Source organism: Aegilops tauschii, chromosome 3, assembly GCF_002575655.3.
Source record: "Aegilops tauschii subsp. strangulata cultivar AL8/78 chromosome 3, Aet v6.0, whole genome shotgun sequence".
Classification (NCBI taxonomy): domain Eukaryota; kingdom Viridiplantae; phylum Streptophyta; class Magnoliopsida; order Poales; family Poaceae; genus Aegilops; species Aegilops tauschii.
In genome coordinates, this window is record NC_053037.3 from 491425098 (window position 1) to 491447550 (window position 22453).

Genomic DNA, 22453 nt, shown 5'->3' on the forward strand with positions numbered 1-22453 from the left:
AAGGGGATGAGGTGTTGCTTAATGGCCTACTTGCTCAAAGTGCTTAGTGATATGCTCCAAAGCCCTCAACCACTTTCTCAATTCCAAATATGTCCAAAACCCAAAGTCAAACTCGGCCCCACCGATTCGATCCATCTGGCGCCACCGAGTTCACTTGACATAGCCACTGCCAGAAACCTTAATCAATTCAGTCTCACCGATAGGGATCTCGGTCTCACCGAGATGGCCTTGCAAACTCTCTGTTGCTTGTTGCAATTATTTCAGTCTCACCGAAATAAGCAATCGGTCCCATCGAGTTTGCCTGACCAACTCTCTGGTTTGCTCATTGTTGAAATCTGTCCCACCGAGTTCATGCAATTGGTCACACCGAGATGAGGTTTTTCCCCTAACCCTAGCACATCGGTCCCACCGAGTTGATCATGTCGGCCCCACCGAGAATCCTAATTTTCACATTTTGAACTGAATCGGTCTCACCGAGTTCACCTGTTTGGTCTGACCGAGTTGGGTCAAATGTGTGTAACGGTTAGATTTTGTGTGGAGGCTATATATACCCCTCCACCCCTTGTCTATTCAAGAGAGAGCCATCAGAACGTGCCTACACTTACACTACTCATTTTCTGAGAGAGAGCCACCTACACATGTGTTGAGACCAAGACATTCCAATCCAACCACAAGAATCTTGATCTCTAGCCTTCCCCAAGTTGCTTTCCGCTCAAATCATCTTTCCACCATAGCCAAATCTGTGAGAGAGAGTTGAGTGTTGGGGAGACTATCATTTGAAGCACAAGAGCAAGGAGTTCATCATCATCACACCATCTATTACCTTTTGGAGAGTGGTGTCTCCTAGATTGGTTAGGTGTCACTTGGGAGCCTCCGACAAGATTTTGGAGTTGAACCAAGGAGTTTGTAAGGGCAAGGAGATCGCCTACTTCGTGAAGATCTACCCAAGTGAGGCAAGTCCTTCATGGGCGACGGCCATGGTGAGATAGACAAGGTTTCTTCTTCGTGGACCCTTCGTGGATGGAGCCCTTCGTGGACTCGCACAACCATTACCTTTCATGGGTTGAAGTCTCCACCAACATGGACGTACGATAGCACCACCTATCGGAACCACGCCAAAAATCTCCGTGTCTCCAATTGCGTTTTCACACTCCAATCCCACCCCTTTACTTTCTTGCACTTGCATGCTTTACTTTCTGCTGCTCATATACTCTTGCCATGCTTGCTTGAAATGTATTGCGAATGATTAAACTTGTGCTAAATCTCCACCTCAACATGAAGAATTTAAAAACTGCTACTTTTGCTTGTTGAGGGTCTAATCACCCCCCCCCCCCCCCTCTAGACACCTCTTCTCGATCCTTTCAAGTAGAAAGGGGATCGAGAGGAGGGCGGCGACTTCGAAGGGGAACGAGTAGAGTGGGCGAGGGGGGCGAGGGGGCCGTGGCCCCTTTGGTTTTGCCTGGAAAGCGTGCGACGCAATGTTGGGCTAGGCCTAATAGGCGAGTGTCAGAAAATAGTAAAAAGATACAAAAAATATACAAGACACAAAAATCAATAAAAAGAACCCAAAAAGAGTAAAAAGATACAAATTAACTATTTTTAGTTTAATAACTAAATATTTATAAAATAACAAAACTCTCAAAATAGTAAAAATTCAAAATAAATATTCTAACTTTAATAGCTAAAAGTCTCAAAAATATTCTAAAGGCTCAAAATAATAATAATCTCAAAATAAATATTTTAATTGAATAAATAAATGTTTCAAAATATTAAAAAAAAGTCTCAAAATACTAAAATCAAAATAAATATTCTTATTTTGATAACTAAAAGCCTCAAAATTCATTGAAAAGGCTTACAATAATAATATACTTAAAATAACTATTTTTACTTTAATAACTAAATGTTTCAAAAAAAGTATTAAAGTAATAATAAGTTCAAAATAAACATTCTTAATTTAACAACCAAAAGTCTCAAAAAGAAAAGACTCCTATATAGGCAAAACAAGGGAGAAGATTTTTGTGGAGAAAGGAAGTTAAATTGTTTGAGAAACAAGTGTTGCCAACACTCCCATATATATTGGCAAAACTTAGTGATGGCGTTCAAATTCAATGAATGCGACCACTAGACTAATTACCTATGGCGTTCATACAAATCCAACGCCAGCACTATCTACCAACTGGTCAGTACAGTCGGGCCCAGGAATTTGTGGTGTGTTAGAAAAAATCAACGTCGGCACCTTATAAAGTTGCCGTACCAAATATGACAACACCAGCACTATTTAGAAAATATAGTGCTGGCGTTGAATGAAAATGGGGTGCCACCAACTAATGTTGTGGCTAGTCATTTCTCTACCAGTGATGCATCGTCTTGTGCTCTAGATTTCATGTGGCGCCTCCTGTTGACTTGCCTTATTTACCACACTTTGTATTTCCTTCTATGTGACAATATTCTTCCATGTTTTAGCCCATTTCATGTGGAAACACATTAAAATTAGTCATTAGTGGCAATATCGAAGTAGTTCTCTCAGAAACTCTGGGATTATTCAGTCTAAACAATAGTGGAATAAGTGCAAAAATATCGGTCATCACAAGGTTTGAAGGCGGAGTGTGCAGTACAGTGGCGGCGTTGTTCCTGGACTACGCGGATGTTGGGCAAGAGGGAGGGATGGAGTGTGAAATTCGAAGCTCCGGGTTTTTCGATAGTCGGGGGTCTCAGAGGCCTACATGGCGGAGGTCCAGACACCCGTGAAACTCTCCTAGCTTTGCTTCAGGTTTGTGAGATTTCGAGAATGGCATCGCGGATGTTTCGTGAACGTCATTGGAGTTTCCCTAAGAGATTCCTACTAACATCGCCCATTTGGTTAAATTCTGTGTACCATTTGCATTGGTAAACAAAGCTTAAATATCATACATTATTACACGGATCAAGATTTTCTACCAACCACCACAAATTACTTGCACAAGAAATTGGCAAGCACATAAGCAATAAGACTAGCACAAGAAAGATACAGAAAAAAATAATGCAAATTATTTCAATTCTAACTTGCTTCTATGAGCACAATGTAGAGAGCAACAATACTCCAAGCGCAACAGAGCATGCCACAAACCAATAGAAGACCAGTTCATAATTTTGCAATTTAATTATTTTAGGGCTGGACCAACTCTACACCTCTCAAGCTGCATTGGGTACTCCTCCCACGGTCCCACCTGAACAAATGTATAGATACACATGTCAATGTAATGAATCATTTAAAAAGAAGAAGTGTATGAAAGACACTTCTTTTAAATAACAGTTAAAAAAGCGATGGGCGACTATACTGAAGATGTTGCCAACACAGAAAATTCTTTAAAAATAAATAAATTCTTCATAGATTATATAATGATTTTCTTAAGTTCATCACATATTGTACAATAAGTTTCAGCTGGTGCAAACACCTTTTACTACCAACAGATGACCAGAACACTATTTCAAAATCGAATGAATTGAGTAACTGTATTTCCCTAGTGGAAAAGGGGCTTTTTTATGCAAGTGATGATCGGTTGAATCATCATCTTTGGACCCCGAATCATCAAAAAACTTTTTACTCTTCCGCAAAGAAGACGGGCCTGCCTCGTTCGCCCCATCGTTTGCTTTTGTGCTTTCAGGGGATCCCATGGAATGAGCCTCCTGCTCTTCCACAGGCACATCGGGGTCCTCGCTCGCATTTTCCAGGTTAAGATCCCTGTAAATTTCTTCCAATTTGGTTTCGGGCAGAAAAATTACCAATTTGACCCTTAGTCCCAGTGTTATATTTGGTCACTGTATTTTCATGGTATATCCAACAATCGCCACGACCCAAAAATAGTAAGTAGTAGAGATCACACGAGGGAACCGAATCCAAAATGTCAATCGATAGAGACTAGAGTCTGGTAAATTTTAAATAACTACTTATATGAATTCATTTAACACGATAGCATGGTAAATGGTGCTTAATTTACAACAACACAACTACATGATAGTCATTTCAATTGGATAACGAAGGGATAGAAAGACCGTACATGACTCTTCAAGCTATAACAGTGACATATGTTATACTATTTCTGGAAAATGATTCCATTTATAATCAGAGAACAATAGGATGCTCCTTAGATTTATTTTTTAAATAACTACTTATATGAATTCATTTAACACGATATCATGGTAAATGGTGCTTAATTTACAACAACACAACTACATGATAGTCATTTCAATTGGATAACGAAGGGACAAAAAGACCGTACATGACTCTTCAAGCTATAACAGTGACATATGTTATACTATTTCTAGAAAATGATTCCATATATGATTAGAGAACAATAGGATGCTCCTTAGATTTATTTTGCCTTAGAGTCCCTCTTTTGGCTTGTAAATCTGAATTCATGTGCAAGTGATTAACCTTACCCAGACCATATAGATCAAGTTAGTTTCTAATCGACACTACCGAGGATCATGTAGATCAAGTTAGTTTCTAATCAACACCACCCAGGATCAATATCTCAAACTAATTAACTCATAATTATTTTTATATTCTCAAACATTAAGTTGCCTCTTAGTTTTAACACTGGTCGCAAATGAGGCAATGCTACAAAAAGTGATGTTACTGAAATGACATACAACATTGAAAAAAAAGTTACTAATGAGGCAAATGCAGCTTGAGAATTACTGAAATGTACATTAATCGGGGTATGTGGCCCAATTAATTGTGTTGTTAATGTGCATACCTTCTCTTCAATGTTCTAAGTTGCGAGTCTTAGATACCCTCAACCAGCATAGAAGTGCGGGTATGTATTAATACCTTTTCTAGGTAATGTATATATTAATACGTAAAATTATTAGTGGATGTAGTGTACCTCATCTCAGTTATTGTCTATAAATGAAGTATATACTCGCAATGCCATATGACCTATTAATATTTGAAAATGAATTCATGGTAGTATATTTGGGTATCGAATACCATCGGTATCGTGCTTTTGTATGTCTCTAACAAAACAAGGGTATGAAAATGTGGAGGTGGAGTCTTGGGACACCCATTTTAACATGTACGTTGTGTGAAGGTGGAGTCTTGGGATATATATTATGTGAAGACTAGCAGATGTTGTTAAATTTACATAGTGTCGATCCCGGGATGCTGACGTTATTTTCAGATATGGATTGATTGGGCGCTCTCGCTCACTGCTGATACGTTCCTCTCCTCATGCATCCGACCATTTTGCTCCAGCGCCTTGATGGGGCTTCTCCTCCTGCGTCGTTCTCCTATATGGGCCCCTCCTCGACATAATTATCTCCCCTTTGAAGGTTGACAGGTCTGGGAGCTCACCACCATGGATGACTGGAGAGTGGTGTTCGAAGTGCAGGTCTACGTGGTCGCAAGGTAGGGATTTAGGGTCATCCGATGCGGCTTCTGCAGAGCTCCAACGAGTTGAATTCATGGCCCGGGAGACAGGTAGGTGAGGATGATGGTATGAGGTTAGAGATTTATGTTATTTTTTATTTTGTCAGTGTTATTTTGACACGTTGCAAGCTTATGTGTGTTTGACAACAAACACGCCGGGGACATGCTGCGGTGACTTTGGATGTGTACCAAAAATGTTGTTAGTTGCAAGTGTTTTTGCGTTTCCGCAAGCGGTGACTTTTTGTTGCGTACACGTGAATGTTTTCCCTCGGAGATTTCCTATGGCCAAGGGATTTGTTGCACACGATTTTTTTGCCGCATGACCTTATTTGAAATGTTGCCTCGTTTATTTGTATGTCTTTGCAACCTTGTAAGAAAATGTTGCGCATAGTGTTTTCATGATGCAAGAAATGGTATTTCACATTTTGATTTTAGGTGGGGTCCGACCATAGGGAGCCTCTCTTCTTTTATGTTGTCATCTTTTTTTTGCGGGATCTTTTATGTTGTCATCACTGAGACCATATCTTTATTTGTATGTTTTTACAACCTTGTAAGAAAATGTTGTGCATAGTGTTTTCATGATGCAAGCATTGGTATTTCATATTTTGATTTTAGGTGGGGTCCGACCATAGGGAGCCTCTCTTCTTTTATGTTGTCATCTTTGTTTGTGGGATCTTTTATGTTGTCGTCACTGAGACCATATAAAGAAGATGACCTGAGCGAACCAACATGTGGTTGGATGGTTAGTGGGACAATGCTATCCTCAACTCGTCAGGGTTCAAGTCCTGATACTCGTATTATTCCTGAATTTATTTCAGGATTTCCGGCGATGTGCTTTTAGTGGGAGGAGACGTTCCCATCGACGACTCAAGATAATATGTCGGCTCGGTCTCTCGAATGTGCTCACAGGGATAGGCTGTGCGTGTGTTTTCATAGGCAGAGGCAAAGGACGAAAAAAATTAAGGTGTGGCGAATTCTTAAGTCGTTGTTTTTTATGCACACACTTGCTCGACGGCCACGCCTGCCCACGGCCGTTGTCGGCCATCCGCCCGTCCCGTCATCCGCCTCATCCTGGCCAGCCGCCGCCGTGCTGTCTAGGATTGCCGCTGCGTGCGAGTGTAGTTTTGTTTTGAGAACCGCCCTCGCGGCAATTTATTTAAGTATTAGGCGGATTTGCATCCGATTGTACAATGTAAATAAAAAACAGGGATTACATCAAGAGAAAAAGAGCTAACAGCAATATTAAGCGCGTCCTAAGCGCATGCATGAGCAGCCCATTCACTCCTCTCTTGACCCATTGAAGCTTGAATCCCTGGAAATTTTGGAGATAGATTTTCATCTCCCTAAAAACCTTGCTTCGTGGGTGTGTAGTTGGTTAGTGGCTTCGTGCGTCAACGCTATGGCTGGTTCGTGCATAGTGTACTGGCTTCAGGGGGGTCTGGGGTGATCGGTTTGTTCGTGGGCTGCGTCTGCGTGGCCCAGTTATCAGCGAACGACCTCTCGCTCTCGTAGCAACCTTTCTGCACGGCAGCGAGGATATCGAGCGATAGCAGTAGATGTGTACGTATAAAAATTTTATTCCACCCAAGCAAGGCATGGCGTCCTCAGCCAGTATTCATAGGGATGAGTGTATACGCGTATACATGAGCGTCTGTGTCTATATTGTGTTAAGAAAAGATGAACTGAAATAAAATGGAACAAATGCCAACATTATTAGTGACCCAGTCGCAATATCACGTAATAAGAATATAACAAACGGATTCGAGATGTCGATTTATTCATAAATATATGCACATCGAATGTAGACGAAAGAATCTAGACGCGCGTACAAGAATAATTTAATCACGGCCACCCTCTCTAATGCATGGTTTCAAAATGACAAACACATACTACTACCAGCGTCAAACAAAATATAATCTTTGCCACGGCAGCCGGCGGAAGCATATCCCGTTATGACGAACCGGGGCGGATCAGAAGTCCACGGCGCACCTCGTCCCCAGCATCGTCGGCACCGGCGTCGCGCTCGCGTTCGGCACCGGCAGGCGCAGCGTGCAGCTGATCTTGCTCTTGCGGCGCGCGTTGAAGACCCTGACCTTGAACCCGAGGTCGGCGTACAGCCTCACCTTGACGTAGTAGAAGCCGTCGCCCCTCTCCCTCCGGTACGAGCGCAGCGCGCCGCGGTCGTCGACGACGGACGACCCGGCGAACGCGGCCGTGACGGTGCGCTCGCCCTTCCTCTCCAGGTAGAAGGGCTCCACGGGGTCGTACCCGAAGCGCTCGCCGTCGTAGGACGCCTGCGCCTCGGCGTACTCGTAGTGGATGCGGTAGCGGTTGGGGTTGCGGACGCGGACGTCCACGGTGAGGTTGTACTGGAGGACCCCCTCGCCGCCGCGTACGCCTTCGGCCAGGTCGAAGCGGGAGAGCGTGGCGGAGACGGCGGTGGCCCTGACGGCGCCCGGGCGCAGGATGAGCCAGAGCACGAGGGTGGCGGCGCCCAGCGCGATGATGACTAGGGCGATGACCTTGAAGACGAAGCAGAGGAGGCAGCCGGGGCCGCTCCGGCGCGGGGCGGGCGGAGGGGGAGGCGGGGGCGCGTAGTACGGCTGCTGCGGGGCCGGGTACGCGTAGTAGGGCGCCGCGTTCGCCGGCGGCTGCGGCGGCGGCTGCTGCTTCTCGTAGGAGGCCATCTGCGCGTCCTGAACTGAACTGGTGATCTGCTCGAGAAGGCGACGGATGTGTTGGTGAGATAGGTGACTGATGGACCAACGATGGTGCTCGTGATGGTATTTATACGGCGTTCTTGACGCGTCCTGGCCGTTCTGGACGCGTTTGCTTTGGGCAGGCTCGCCTGATTTTTTGGTGTTGAAATTTCGCGGGTTGCGACTTACGAGCAACGGGATGGAGAGAGACGATTTGATCGGAGAGAAGGCAGTAGGGTACTTCGCGGAAGCAGGGGATCTTTACGGTTTGTGAGGATGGTTTTGATTGGTTGCTCATTAGCTCCACTATGAATGTTTTCCATTTATAAAACCGATCTTTCTTCGCTCTTAAGAAAATGACTCAGTTATTTTAGTACTACTAGTACTATATTTGGTTGAGCGTCACGCGTATCAGAAGTTTGACCGTAATTGTTTGCACTGGTCGTAGTGTACACATCGTTGCTGCTGACGTCCTGTCGCACCCGCAGGATCATGCCAAATCTTGTGTAAAAAAAAGCCCACAATAACTTACGCGGTGAAAAAAGATGACTTTTGTAAAGAGAATATTTTATTCCTCAAAAAAACATGTAAAGTTTCTAAGTTGAGAGAACATTTTTTTAGAGGGTCTTCTTCTAAATAAAGCCCTACTTAAAATATATGTCTATATTTACACAGATACGAAAAGATTCAAAATGGTAGATCCAACTAATATCAGCCGTCAATTCAGGTCAATCCAACAATCTATATTGCTTCAAATGGTGAGAGCTCAACATGTTTATCATGCAATTAATTACATAACAAATATTGATGTCACCGCTAATCACATAATTAATGTGCAAATAATATCCTATCTAATATATCTGTGCAATTAATACCAGCCTAATATCAACGTGCATTGCACGTACACATTTACTAGTAAGTACTTTAGAAGTCTTCCTTCTCTCTCGTGCCCAAGGCAACATTAGCGGCGGTGACTGGTCTACACGGCTCATCTACGAGGCAGCATGCCCCCTCTCCCTCCCTCCGCCGCTCCAACAATGAGAGGGGGCATGGACCCAAGGGCTTCAGTCCCATGGTAGTAGAGTTACAAATAAATTTAGATTTTGTCTCCGATCGACGAGGGTGAGACGATGTCGTAACCGTCAGCGTGGAATAAGGTCTCTCTGACTCGCCCTTTGTTTCGGCAGTGACTTGTGGAGGATGGTCCATCCCGAGATATAGTTCTCCCGGTCTGACCTTTTCTTCTACGGCTTTGTCTTGATGGTTGCCTGCGGAGGGAACAACTTGGTTGTATGTCTTGGTCTCCCACCTCCAGTTCCGACCGATGAAGATTGGACAGCCTCATTTGGGGAGCGTACGAGATTTGGTTCCCCGACTCTGTCTGGTCGGACTTAGCGGTGCTCAGTAGGTCATCTTGGACGTTTACTCTCCGAGCCGGGGGGGGGGGGGGGGGGGAGTTGGTACGTAGATCACAGTCGTTGATGTTGTTCGGTAGATGTTTGCACTGGTAGACCGAAGTTGACCATAGATGTTTGCACTATAGGTCATCTTGGAGGTTGAAGTTCACCGAAGTAGACCGATGTCTTCTACTATATTTGGTTGAGCGTCACGCGTAACAGAAGTTGACCGTAGATGGTTGCACTGGTAGTAGTGTACACATCGTTGCTGCAATGTCCTTTCGCACCTACAGGATCATGCCAAATCTTAGTCAGAAAGCCCACAATAACTTACACAGTGAAAACAAGTGGCTTCTGGTCAAGTCAATTCTCACTTAGTATCAAATTAAAGAGGAAAGGGGACATTTTCTAGAGGTAAATATTTAGTAAGCGGCTCCTCTACCGTGCACTATGTGTCGTTGGGCCACTGACACGTGGGCTCACATGTCAGTCGCAGAACAGCAGTGCCATACGTCAGAGGATCCTCATCCAAAGATTCATATCTATGGGTCATTATTTAAATGTTGACTTGATTAACATAAGTATCAGATGTTTTAATTATGAATTGCTTTCTTCCTCCTCTCCCGTGCCCAAGGCGGCAAGGGCTGCGGTGGCTGATCTACACGCCTCATCAGTGAGACAGCAGACCACCTGTCACTTTTTCTGTCGCTCATTGGTGGGGACCCCGGGGGCTTCGGTTCCGTGGTGGTAGGGTTAAAAATAAATTGAGATTTTATCTTTGGTCGGCGGTGTTGAGACAATGATGTTGGTGTTAGCATGGAATAAATTTTCTTAGTCTCGCCCTTGTTTCGGTGGTGCTTCTTCCATTTCAGTTTCGATCCAGCCTAGTCGAGGAGTGTGGGAGACTTCTTTCTCCGACTCTGTCTGGCTGGTGAAGGAAATATGCCCTAGAGGCAATAATAAAGTTATTATTTATTTCCTTATTTCATGATAAATGTTTATTATTCATACTAGAATTGTATTAACCGGAAACTTAGTACATGTGTGAATACATAGACAAAACATAAGTGTCCCTAGTATGCCTCTACTTGACTACCTCGTTTATCAAAGATGGTTATGTTTCCTAACCATATACATGTGTTGTCATTTGATGAACGTGATCACATCATTAGAAGAATGATGTGATGGACAAGACCCATTCGTTAGCTTAGCATTATGATCGTTACAGTTTCATTGCTACTGCTTTCTTCATGACTTATACATGTTCCTCAGACTATGAGATTATGCAACTCCCGAATACCGGAGGAACACTTTGTGTGCTATCAAACGTCACAGCGTAAATGGGTGATTATAAAGATGCTCTACAGGTGTCTCCGAAGGTATTTGTTGGGTTGGCATAGATCGAGATTAGGATTTGTCACTCCGTGTTTCGAGAGGTATCTCTGGGCCCTCTCGGTAATGCTCATCATTATAAGCCTTGCAAGCAATGTGACTAATGAGTTAGTTGCGGGATGAAGTATTACGGAACGAGTAAAGATACTTGCCGGGAACGAGATTGAACTAGGTATGATGATACCGACGATCGAATCTAGGGCAAATAATATACCGATGACGAAGGGAACAACGTATGTTGTTATGCGGTTTGACCGATAAAGATCTTTGTAGAATATGTAGGAGCCAATATGAGCATCCAGGTTCCGCTAGTGGTTATTGACCGGAGATGTGTCTCGGTCATGTCTACATAGTTCTCAAACCCGTAGGGTCCGCACGCTTAACGTTCGATGACGATTTGTATTATGAGTTATGTGTTTTGATGACCGAAGTTTGTTCGGAGTCCCGGATGAGATCACGGACGTGACGAGGAGTCTCTAAATGGTCGAGACATAAAGGTTGGTATATTGGACCATGTTATTCGAACACCGGAAGTGTTCCGGATAGTTTCGAATAAAAACGGAGTGCCGGAGGTGTTACCAGAACCCCCCGGGGGAACTAATCGGCCACCATGGGCCTTATTGGAGAGAGAGGTGGGCCGCCAGGGCAGCCCCCCCCCCCTAGCAGTCCGAATTGGACAAGGGAAGGGGGGGCCCTTTCCTACTCCCCTTCCCTCTCCTTCCTTCCCTCTCTCTTCCTTGTGGGGGAATCCTACTAGGACTAGTAGTCCTAGTAGGACTCCCTCTCCTTGGGCGCGCCCCTAGGGCCGGCCGGCCTCCCCCTCCCTCCTTTATATACGGGGGCAGGGGGCACCCTAGAACACACACAAGTTTCTCTTAACCGTGTGCGGTGCCCCCCTCCACAGTTACACACCTCGATCATATCGCCGTAGTGCTTAGGCGAAGCCCTGCACCGGTAATATCATCATCATCGTCGCCACGCCGCCGTGCTGACGGAACTCACCCTCGTCCTCAACTGGATCAAGAGCACGAGGGACGTCATCGAGCTGAACGTGAGTTGAACACGGAGGTGCCGTACGTTCGGTACTTGGATCGGTTGGATCGCGAAGAAGTTCGACTACATCAACCGCGTTACTAAACGCTTCCGCTTTCAGTCTACGAGGGTACGTGGACACACTCTCCCCTCTCGTTGCTATGCATCTCCTAGATAGATCTTGCGTGATCGTAGGAATTTTTTAAAATTACTGCATTTCCCAACAGTTGGACCTCGCGGGTTCTATAGCTCCAATTCATCGTTTGTTTTCTCCGAACGACGATAATACTATGTAGATCATGGTCGTTGACGTTTTCTGCTGTACAACAACGAATTCATGGCCATTGCTTCTACAAAACTCATGGTTTCAAGAAATTTGCTCCGCCGAGATGGAGGTCCAGAGGCGACAACAAGTTTGTTTCACCACGTGTTGCAGGTGGGTGAAGGTGGAAGAAGACTTCAGCACCCCAAAGTATTTAGATATATTTTCAATTTCCGTAAGTGTGTATTTATGGTTTGTGCTACTTAATATGTGGCATTTAACCTTCTATGAAATAAAACATAAATATAAGATTTTCTTAAAGTTGAGCCTTTTAAAACGGTTCGTGTGAAGGAATTATACCATGAGTCTATCAATTATCTACTCTAGCTAACGACGTTCGCGCCAAAAGAAGACTAGACAATAGACGTTGTTCGAATGGAGGGTACGCCCAGTCTATCCATACTACAACATGTTTCTTCTACTTATGGAACATCAACACAATATGTTTTCTCAGTATTTCATAAACATGCAGAAATGTTGGAACATGCCAAGCATACCTATAAAACCATTTTTCTATATGCAATAAATCCCGGTTGATCGCAGCAAACCAATAAGAAAAGTCATTACACTATGAGCAACATAGAACCGACATCAATTACAGGTCGACAACACTAAAAACTTTGTTGTGTGGACACAGCATTGCAATGAGCCAGAATAATTGCGACATGACGTCCATGTGTACTGTGGCAGAACATACACGAGGATGAAGGTTGTGAAAACAACCTATGCAACATAAAAAAAATCAAAGTGTTTCAGAAGAAAAAAACATCGAAATATCTAAGCAAAACTACAACCAGAAATTTGAAGGGTGATCTTGTTGCCTCGAGCTCGCCGGCAACGACACGACTCGCCGGAGCTCCCCCATCACCACAATGTAGCCGGACCAGGTCTATCCGCCCACGAGCCCCATCTTCCGCAAGCTTGATGACATATAGTGTTTTATGTCGATTTTCAAAAACCTGATCGAATTTTACAAAGTTTCACTTAGAACAAAACGAACATGCACTGTGATAGAGGAAAGTGGTTCTTGGTGATGAATACGATCATACAGTACATTTCTGTCCTGTTATTTGTCTTTGCTCAGTATCAGGCTTGACACGTGATAGAGGACATGTTAATGGCACTTGCTCTTGATCCCTGACCCGAGCTTAGTAGCCGTTAATACCAGCTCACAGGCTGGGCTTGACCTTGTCGCTGTACCCTGTCTTCCCATCGTAGAACCTCGACCACAGCATGATACCACCGTACTTCTTCGACTTCTTCACCACCGGCAGCACCTTAGACACCAGGTCTGTCGCCTCCACGAACCCGGTGCCGGCGGCCTCGGGCGCCGCCGGGAGCCCCAGGAACACCTGCTTCGCCGGTATGGCCGTCCACTGCTCCCACGCGCGCGCCAGGTTGCCCACCCCGCCGTCCGTGGTGTACTGGCACGGCGGGTTGTTATAGAACTGCACCCAGACGTAGTCGAACAGGCCCGTGCCGAGCGCGCCGCCGAGCCCGCCGAGCGACGCGTCCGGGAACGGGCACTGCGGCGCCGCCGCCAGGTACACCCTCCTGCGCTCGCGCCCCTTCCCCGAGTACTTCTTGAGCTCCCGCGCCAGCTCGTCCCAGTGCGCGCTCCCGCCGCTCTCGATGTCGAAGTCGACGCCGTCGAGCACCGCGTCGCCGAGGGGCCTCGACGGCGACGTGCCGCCGAGGTAGTTCTCCCAGAGGTGCCTCGCGACCTGCCTGGCGTCCGCGCGGGACGAGAGGCCATAGCTGCCGACGGCCCCGCCGATGGAGAGCATGACCTTGATGCCGAGGCGCTGGCAGGACCTGACGTCGGCGCCCACGCCCGTGCAGCCGTTGGACGCCGGGTCGCAGTGGCCCGCCAGGTTCAGCAGCGGCGTCTGGCCCTTGCCGAAGGTGTACAGGAAGGCCACGTTGACGAACCTGTAGTTGCCGCTCGCGCACGTCTGCGCCAGCGTGCCTTCGTTGCCGTTCTGGCCCCAGTAGATGGCGACGCCGCCTGCGCGCGCAGCTCCGGCGGCCAGTCCGGCCAATGACGCCACGGAGATCAGCAGCACCGCCGGAAGCAGCTCGCTCGCCATCATGATTTCTCGGCGATGCCGATGAAGCGATGATAGCCGAACGTGAAGAGCTATGCGGACGAAGGTTCATGGTCTCCGACTCTCCGTAACTCTATATGTAGGTGAATCCAGAGAGAGGTCTGCAGAGTCTGCGACCGTTCTGCGGCGCCGCCGGGCATGAGTGAGTGGCGAGTATTCTGAGCTTATCGTCGTGTTGAGAGCAGCTTCCACTTCGCTCGACGCCAAATAACGTCTGCGAGGACCACTTCCCCGAATACCATCTGAACTTTGCTTTGATTTGCAGAAAGGTTCAGTGCGCGAGATAGGGGTGCACTTCAGTTAAGGCCACAATGCGCCCCCACTAGCACATTTCCACGAGCCGTGCGAGGTTGACCTAATTGTTCGTTCAAAAGCGTAGGCGGCGGCTCGCTGCAACCGATCCCCCTTTTGAACGGATGCAAAGTACTCCCTCCATCAATTTCTACAACAAGTAATTTCGGACGGAGAGAGTACCTGGCTGGAGTATTCAGTATCGGCGTCGTCTACGATCGACCCGAGCGTGGTTTGCTGATTCATGTCTGAATGGCTCGATGGATGTCATCCAGATCTGATCGGCCCGGATGGTGGAGGCTGCAGAATGCTGCAGCGATCTCCTGTGGCTCCACGACAAGGATGATCACTGAAAGATTCAGGGGAGGGTTCATCTCTCCAGATCTGATGATGGACTTCGGCGGTGAGATGCAAACTATGGACAAAGACTTGACGCAGAGGGATGGTTGTGCAGCGGCGACGAGTAGTTGCTGAGATCGCGAAAAAGTGGTGGCGACTACACGAGTGACTGTGATGGTGTCCTACGGGCACCCAGTCTCGAGATTCAGGGTGAAATCCTAGGTCTGCCCGAGTTGGTTATACCTGCAATGGCGACGTTGTTTTGCGTTGTTACCTTATTGAAGGCATTGCTTGGATTATCTCAGACTGATTCTTCAGGGTGAAAACCCTGACTCTAACCTTAGTTGTTGGATCCGATGACGGCGGCGTGTGAACGTCACTCCCTTTCTAAAGGCGTTGATGTTGAAGAACTTCGTCGTTCATGTGGTGTCATGAAATAGTTGGTGTGAATATGGTCATTTCTATAGTTTGTCGATCGCAGATCAAATTGCTTTGGGACTTTTTCTTTTTCTCCGTCTGCACATAGCTTTGGTCTTATATGATTTTGCTAGTTGTCGGCGTATTTTTTGTGTGTGTTGGTCTTGCCTGTGTGCATCTTAGTTATGCAGGGGCTGGGTGTGTGCTCATGGTGTTTGTATCTTCTTGATGCTTCATTTTAAGATAATAAAACGGATTTGCTATTTTTCAGCTGACTGATTTTCAATTCGCTTTCATTCAAATTGTTGGCCGTTTGATCTCGCCCTGAGATTCGCGCTCGGTCCTGTTGGCTTTGTGCTAGTTTTCGGGTTGGTTTTTTTACCGGGCGCGGTTTTCTGCTTCAGCCCGTTTTCCTCCGCCCCGGCCGGGGACTGTAGGTTTTTGTCGTCTTTGAATTTAGGAGCGGGGTGTCATTCCCCTTTCTCATTTCGATAAGGCAGATAGAGAGAGCTCGAGCGGCGGAGGGGGAGGGCGATTCCGTCTGTTCATGGCGATTCTAAGCTCATCCACCACAGGATTTTGATTTCTTCTCCTTTTCTTCTTCGTCCCCCAGCTCCCCTGGTTGGTTGTCCTTGTCTCTCGCGTTTTGCTCGTGCTCTCGTGGCTGTGTAGTCCCAGATCTAGGTGATTTTTGGTTTCGCGGATCAGTGGTAGGTGAACTTTTTTATCCGCGGCGAGGTGCATGTTGCTGCCGTGGTGTTCTAGTCCGCCATGGTTGTGCGCCTGAGTTTTTGTAGGAGCTTGCAGCGCGCCATAGTCCTCCATGCCGTGGTCTTGTGTTTTTTGTTGCGGACGTAGGCCAATTCCCGCCCGGTTTGGATTCCGTAGGCCATTTCCCTGGGCAGTGTTCTGCTGTTGATTTGGACGTACGCGTAGACGTAAGCTCTCTGTTGTTGATGTGTAGGTAGGCGTGTAGGCATTAGTTTTCAGCGGTGGATCCCGTGGCTTGACTTCTGAAGATCGAGTTCTGGTTGTTCTGTATTGGGTTGTAGTTGTAGTTGTAGCCCCTGATTTTACTCATGTTTTTGTTCCATGTTGTTTTATCCCGCTGGTTACTGAATTTCTCTGTTTCGACGTTCCATTCTCTGTACCTACCTGAATTTTATGCTTCTTTTTTCAGTGTTCCCCCATAATAAGAGTGTATGTTACACTGAGATTTACCTAGTATTGTATTGTACCCTATTAGCTGCAGTATAGCTTCATTGTACCTTGTCATGTATAGCTTCACTGCAACCTCATGCTTTTCAGTGTTTTTGCCATAGTTTCAGTGTTGATTGCATGAGGATTCCTTTTTCTTGTTGATTGTTTGGTCCAGTAGCACTGATATAGCTCTGAATTTACAGCTGGCATTGGTGTGTTAGTAGCATTGGTCCTGTAGCATTGGACTAGCTCTGAATTCACTCTGTATTTGTAACTCTGATCTACAATGTAGTTCAACTAGTTCTACTTTTGTTTTTTTAGTCTGTATTGTGTCTCTGAATTTGACTGCAATGGCCCCAGTTGTGTTATACTGTATCTCTGAAATTACTCTGTAATGTGTATCTGAATTTCACTTGTAATCCATCAAGTTGTTATTACGTAAATTATCTCTGAAGTACACTGTAATGCGCCAGAACTACAGTCTAATGTATCTCTAATTTTTTCTGAATTTCACTGTAATGTTATCTGCATCTCTAAATTACAGTCTAATACGCCAGTTGTGTTATGTAATTTGCATCAGTATTTATAGTGTAAGTCCCACAGTTTTTGGGTGTAAATTGTATCAGCATTTGCAGTGTCATTCATGCCTTTTTTATTACTTTGTAATTTGCATCAGTATTATAGTGTAATCTCCTCAGTTTTTTTACTGTAATTTTGCATCCAGCCTTATTTGGTGTGTAATGCCCCTCCAGTGTAATTTGGACCAGTATTACGGTGTAATTTTCCATATTCTTTTACTGTAATTTGCCTGAATTTTATAGTGTAAGTTGGATCAGTATTATAGCGTAAGTAATGTGTGTAGTTTGTTTCAGTTCTTCAGTGTAATTACTGCTCTGATTACTCTGTAATTTTGATCAGCAATATACTGTAATTTGCTTCAAATTTTTTTAAATTCCTGCCTTGATGTTACTGTCCAATTTGCATTAGTTTTATAGTGTAATTTGCACCAGTATTACAGTGTAATTTTCCATAGTATTTCAGGTAATTGTCGCAAATTACTCTGTAAGTTGGGTTAGTATTACAATGTAATTTTCCATAATCTTTCAGTGTAATTTCCATAAGTTCTATAGTGTAATTTGCACCAGTATTACAGTGTAATTTTCCGTAGTCTTTCAGTGTAATTGATGCATTGATTACTTTGTAAGTTGGATTAGTATTACAGTGTCATTTTCCAAAGTCTTTGAGTGTAATTTGCATATGTTCTATAGTGTAATTTGCACCAGTATTTACACTGTAATTTTCCAGTGTCTTTGAGTGTAATTTGATGCATTGATTACCCTGTAAGTTGGTTAGTATTACAGTGTAATTTTCCGTATCTTTTTCAGTGTAATTTGTATAAGTTCTACAGTGTAATCTGCACCAGTATTACAGTGTAATTTCCCATAGTCTTTTCAGTGTAATTGATGCATTGATTACTCTGTAAGTTGGGTTAGTATTACAGTGTAATTTCCCAGTCTTTTCAGTCTAATATGCGTAAGTTCTATAGTGTAATCTGCACCAGTATTACAACTGTAATCCCCGTGTGTAATTTGATTCAGTTATTTTTAGTGTAATTGCTAACTGCGTTGATTACTCTGTAATTTTGGTCACTAGTATAGTGTAATTTGCTCTAGTTTTTTCTACTTCCTGCCTTGATGGTCTAATTTGGACCAGTATTAATAGTTTAGTCCTCTTTAGTTTTAAGCTTCATTATCTATGGGGAGGCTACGGAAAGTCTCTCACAAGGATGTTCCAGAAGCTTCTTCTATTGAGAGTTTGATTTTTTGCAAGATCCCTTTGTGCCCAATGACTTTGCGGAAGATGGTGCTAATGTTATGTCTTTGGTAGTTATTTATGTCTTTATTCATTAGCTTTATTTTCTCCTTTATTCTCCTCTTTTTAGTTTTTAAATTTTTTGTGTTATTTATTATCTTTTCAAGAGGCTACGAGTGATGATGGAGTACTTGACAAAGCTCTATTCCAGTTCTATATGAACCATGTCTGTATTCTAGTTCTGATTTTTACGTGTTGTACTATATCAATCTTTCTGTGTTATTTTTCTAGTTGTGACTGATTCTTGTGTGTTTTTTTCAGAAAGTAAAACACCTGAAGAGGAAGTTATCCTGTGCTGCAGGAAGGAATGTGGTTAGTCTCTTTTTTACTTTTATTTTCGGATATCCTGTTTTTTGGGTTCCCAACTCATGGGTTCTCAGGTTTAATGTGTTTCTCCTTTTTGTTTTTTGTAGAGGCAGAAACGATCTTCTGATTTCCCCGTTTGTTCAACCTTCACTAGATATTCTGGGAAATTCTTCTCAGCTGTTGTTGATGGTTTGTGTCCTAGGTATAAGGGTGTCATTGAGAATTATGGCATGCATTGTCTTCTTAGGTTTGTGAGTACTGAGGTCCCACTTAGGCTTGTTAAGTGGCTTGCATCTAGGTTTGATGTTCTCGCTTCTGAGTTACAGTTAAAAATGAAGTTTATCCCCCTTACTAAGTACGACATACATGATATCCTTGGCCTTCCAGTAGATGGTGAGCCACTTGTTTGTGACCCTGAGTCTGGTCGTGATTTTATCTTATCACATTTCAATCATACCAGCACTCCTCCTGTGTCCTTTTTCGCCAAGAAGCTCAAGGATGTTGATCTCCAGTTGCCTGATGAGGATGTCTTCATTTGTTTCACGATTGTTGCTTTCTCCACTTTTCTTTGCCCCAACTCTAGCCTCAGCCCTAGTCCAAAGTACCTGCACATCTTTAGGGATTGTCAGTCTGTTTGTCGCTATGATCTGCAATTTGTGTAAATTGAGCAATGTCAGTAAACAGAAAAATTAAAATATTTGTAATCAGCAGTACCACTGCACATAAGTACATTATAATTCCAGGGACTTTTTGTGTTTTTTTTTGCGGGTGAGGGACTTTTTGTGTTTTACACTGTATTTTCATGCATTTATCCACTGTAATTCCCGGTTTTCTGAAAATTACACCTTATTTACATTGGACCATTGTTAAGAATTTCAGTGTAAACAGTGTAATTATGTGCATTTGTACAGTGTAAATCATAGGTTTTTACTACTGTATGTTGCACACGAATACACTGTAATTCCAGGACCTTGGCCGTGATTAGTTGCCCTGGCGAACCGGGTCAGGTATAGCCCGACCCGTTTTGTTGTTTTTGGCATGCACTTTTTTCTGTTTGTCGGGGTGTTCTGTGGATAGACATGTGTCATCTTTTTATTGGTGCGGGAATTTGAATGATGTCTAATTGAAAATCAGTCGAATGTCAAATAGACAGTCCCTAAAAAAATCCACCCTTTGTAAGAAAAAGTTGCAGCTACCTCAGCCATGATCGAGGTTCCCCATTCTTGTGACCATCGATGAGGCAACCGGTCAGGGGAGAAGAGTGGGACCGAGGCGGCAACATGAAGACCTTAGGCGGGCACTAGGGTTGAGAAAGGGGCGGTTGGGTCCATGCATTTCTTTTTTAATTGTTTTTAGTATATTAATATAATTCCATTAGGACTGTCAATGATATAAACATCGTAATCCCAGGACCCAGATCATCCCTCGCTCATCGAAAACCCGCATGCAAGGCCCGTGAAAGGCACATACCTATCATGTTTGCGCCCATACGACCAAAACAACTCAGGGTGTTGGATCGGCTCAGTCTCTCGAAGGTGCTCATAGGGATAGCGTTTGCGTGCGTGCATTCATAGGGATGAGTATATGTGCATATGTATGAGCATCTATATCTGTACTGTATTGAAAAAAACTCGGGTGTTGGATTATTTGCCCTATTTCATTTTGAGAAAACACGTGTACTCATTCAATTGATCACATTGTTTTGTTCACCGCCTCGTGTGCGTGACATGTGCCCCGTGGCCCACGCACGTCGTTCCTCATCTCCTTAAAGGTGGCGTGTTGGTGGCTTCGCAATGTCATATGTGTTGTGAAGGGGCTTTGCAACATCATCCATGTTGCAAAGGGGCTTCAAAACAAGTGGCAACTGAGCGTTGAAAAGGGGTTTGATGTGGATGCAACATAGGCCATGTCGCGGAGGTACGAAACGCTTCAATTGAGCGCAACAATGGCTTCTGTAGCGAACACCCGAGCACAATGAGTTGTGTTGCAAGCGGCCGCAACAGAGAGATTGGGCAACTGTCACGCACGCCATCCAACTGTTGCCGAAGCGGCCGATCCGAACCGATAATCACCTGGCCAACGGCTAGAGTCGCATTTGTTGATGATTTGATCTGTGTTATCTCCATGGAAGGTGCCCCTCCCCACTTGGAAGTTTCACAGGAGGGGGAGAAGGTGGGAGATACTCAAAGCGAGGACTAAAACAAAGCAAATGATTCAAAGATTCCACTCAAAGCGAGGACTAAACACGTGTACTCATTCGATTGATCCCATTGTTTTGTTCGTTGGTCCTCGTGTGCGTGACGTGTGCCCCATGGCCCACGCACGCCGTTCCTCATCTCCTTAACGGTGGGGTGTTAGTGGGTTCGCAATGTCATATGTGTTGTGAAGGGGCTTTGCAACATCGTCCATGTTGCAAAGGGGCTTCAGAACAAGTGGCAGCTGAGCGTTGCAAAGGGGTTTGTTGTGGATGCAACATAGGCCACGCCACGGACACGGAGGCACAAAACGCTTCGACTGAGCGCAACAATGGCTCTTGTTGTGAACGCCCAAGCACAACACGAGTCATGTTGCAAGCGGCCGCAACAGAGATTGGACGACTGGGGAGAAGGTGGGAGATAATCAAAGCGAGGATTTAAACGAAGCAAATGATCCAAAGATTCCACTCAGCGCGCCAGTGAGCAACTAACATGAACGAGATTCCCGACCGAACCGATCACAGATTCACGGTACACTCGACCCTCCTCGACGGCACCATGAGCTGCAGCACCAGCGGGCACTTCACCGACAGCGTGCTCGCCGAGGTCGTCACCGCCCCGCCGTACCTGTACCGCACTTTCCCGTCGAGCCACAGGTCGACGGGGAAGACCGCCGCCGTCAGGTCGTCGGCCGAGGTCCCTTGGAGCACGGCCCGCACGCGGTCCGCGCAGTTTGCGGCCTGGAACGACATCGGCAGGGAGATCCGGTCGAAGCTCCGGCCGCGGTAGATGCCCTCGGCGTGCAGCAGGTCGTAGTAGACGGCCACGCGCCTGTTGGGGTTGGTGATGATCAGGCCGGCGGTGAGTGTGAACGACAGCACCGGCGGGGCCGCCGTCGAGTTCGCGACGAGCAGGGACAGCGTCGCGGCGTGCACGGCCACCTGGACCACGCTGGGGCGGTAGATGAGCCAGACGAGCAGCGCGACGACGCCGGCGAGCGCGCACGCCCCGACGAAGGCCAGGATGAAGATGCGGAATGGGCTCAGCCGACGGCGCGGGGGAGGAGGCCGGGGCTGGTCAGGGCGCGGGGAAGCGTCGGCGGCCGTTGGCACGACGCCGACGCCGTGGGCGGGCGCGGCGCCGGCGCTGTAGCCGTAGGCGTGGATTTCCTGCGGCGGCTGCTGCATGGCCAGAGGCAGCTGAGGTGACGTGACACGACTCGCACGAAGAACCGATGGATAGAGATATATAGCGGACGACGTTGTATTTTAATTTATTTATTTTTTGACAGGAGAGGACGACGTTGTAGAAGGCTGATACGATGCTGTGGCGTTGTTTCAAGGCTAGATACAATGCAATGCCAGTGCAACACGTACGGAAAAGATCTGGCGGGACCTTCAAGGCTCGCAGCTTCAATACAGGTGTCGCAATTACACGACGACAAGAGGCGCTTAAGAAACTCCGGCAGCACGA

At 45.7% G+C, this 22453-nt stretch overlaps 4 protein-coding genes across 6 annotated transcripts; 1 reads left to right on the plus strand and 3 right to left on the minus strand.

Annotated features, from left to right (window-relative positions):
- Positions 1-7159: 7159 nt before the first annotated feature.
- Positions 7160-8186, minus strand: LOC109743853 (NDR1/HIN1-like protein 10). The gene has a single exon (XM_020302934.4). It carries the CDS (start codon positions 8095-8097, stop codon positions 7381-7383), a length of 717 nt encoding a protein of 238 aa, XP_020158523.1. The 5' UTR covers positions 8098-8186; the 3' UTR covers positions 7160-7380.
- A 5022-nt stretch (positions 8187-13208) lies between these two features.
- On the minus strand, positions 13209-14559 carry LOC109743852 (acidic endochitinase). The gene has a single exon (XM_020302933.4). It carries the CDS (start codon positions 14343-14345, stop codon positions 13422-13424), a length of 924 nt encoding a protein of 307 aa, XP_020158522.1. The 5' UTR covers positions 14346-14559; the 3' UTR covers positions 13209-13421.
- A 1330-nt stretch (positions 14560-15889) lies between these two features.
- LOC109743854 (uncharacterized) lies at positions 15890-19544 on the plus strand. 3 transcript variants are annotated; one of them, XM_020302936.4, is made up of 4 exons: positions 15903-16028; positions 18587-18645; positions 18741-18791; positions 18893-19544. In XM_020302936.4, the coding sequence occupies exons 2-4, from the start codon at positions 18637-18639 to the stop codon at positions 19445-19447; spliced, it is 615 nt and encodes a 204-aa protein (XP_020158525.1). In that variant the 5' UTR covers positions 15903-16028; positions 18587-18636; the 3' UTR covers positions 19448-19544. The 3 variants fall into 3 exon arrangements, 2 of the variants coding, with proteins under 2 accessions (XP_020158525.1, XP_020158524.1); XM_020302935.4 differs by lacking the exon at positions 15903-16028 and adding an exon at positions 18242-18490; XR_012205412.1 differs by lacking the exon at positions 18587-18645 and having other exon boundaries at positions 15890-16028; positions 18893-19194.
- A 1954-nt stretch (positions 19545-21498) lies between these two features.
- LOC109743855 (NDR1/HIN1-like protein 10) lies at positions 21499-22167 on the minus strand. Its single transcript, XM_020302937.1, has one exon. The coding sequence runs from the start codon at positions 22165-22167 to the stop codon at positions 21499-21501; it is 669 nt and encodes a 222-aa protein (XP_020158526.1).
- Between the last annotated feature and the right edge of the window lie 286 nt (positions 22168-22453).

Coding starts and splice junctions, on each gene's coding strand:
- LOC109743853 (XM_020302934.4), bottom strand. CDS start 8,097: ATGGCCTCCTACGAGAAGCAGCAGCCGCCGCCGCAGCCGCCGGCGAAC.
- LOC109743852 (XM_020302933.4), bottom strand. CDS start 14,345: ATGATGGCGAGCGAGCTGCTTCCGGCGGTGCTGCTGATCTCCGTGGCG.
- LOC109743854 (XM_020302936.4), top strand. Junction 18,792..18,892: donor GTGCTGCAGGAAGGAATGTG/GTTAGTCTCTTT, acceptor TGTTTTTTGTAG/AGGCAGAAACGATCTTCTGA.
- LOC109743855 (XM_020302937.1), bottom strand. CDS start 22,167: ATGCAGCAGCCGCCGCAGGAAATCCACGCCTACGGCTACAGCGCCGGC.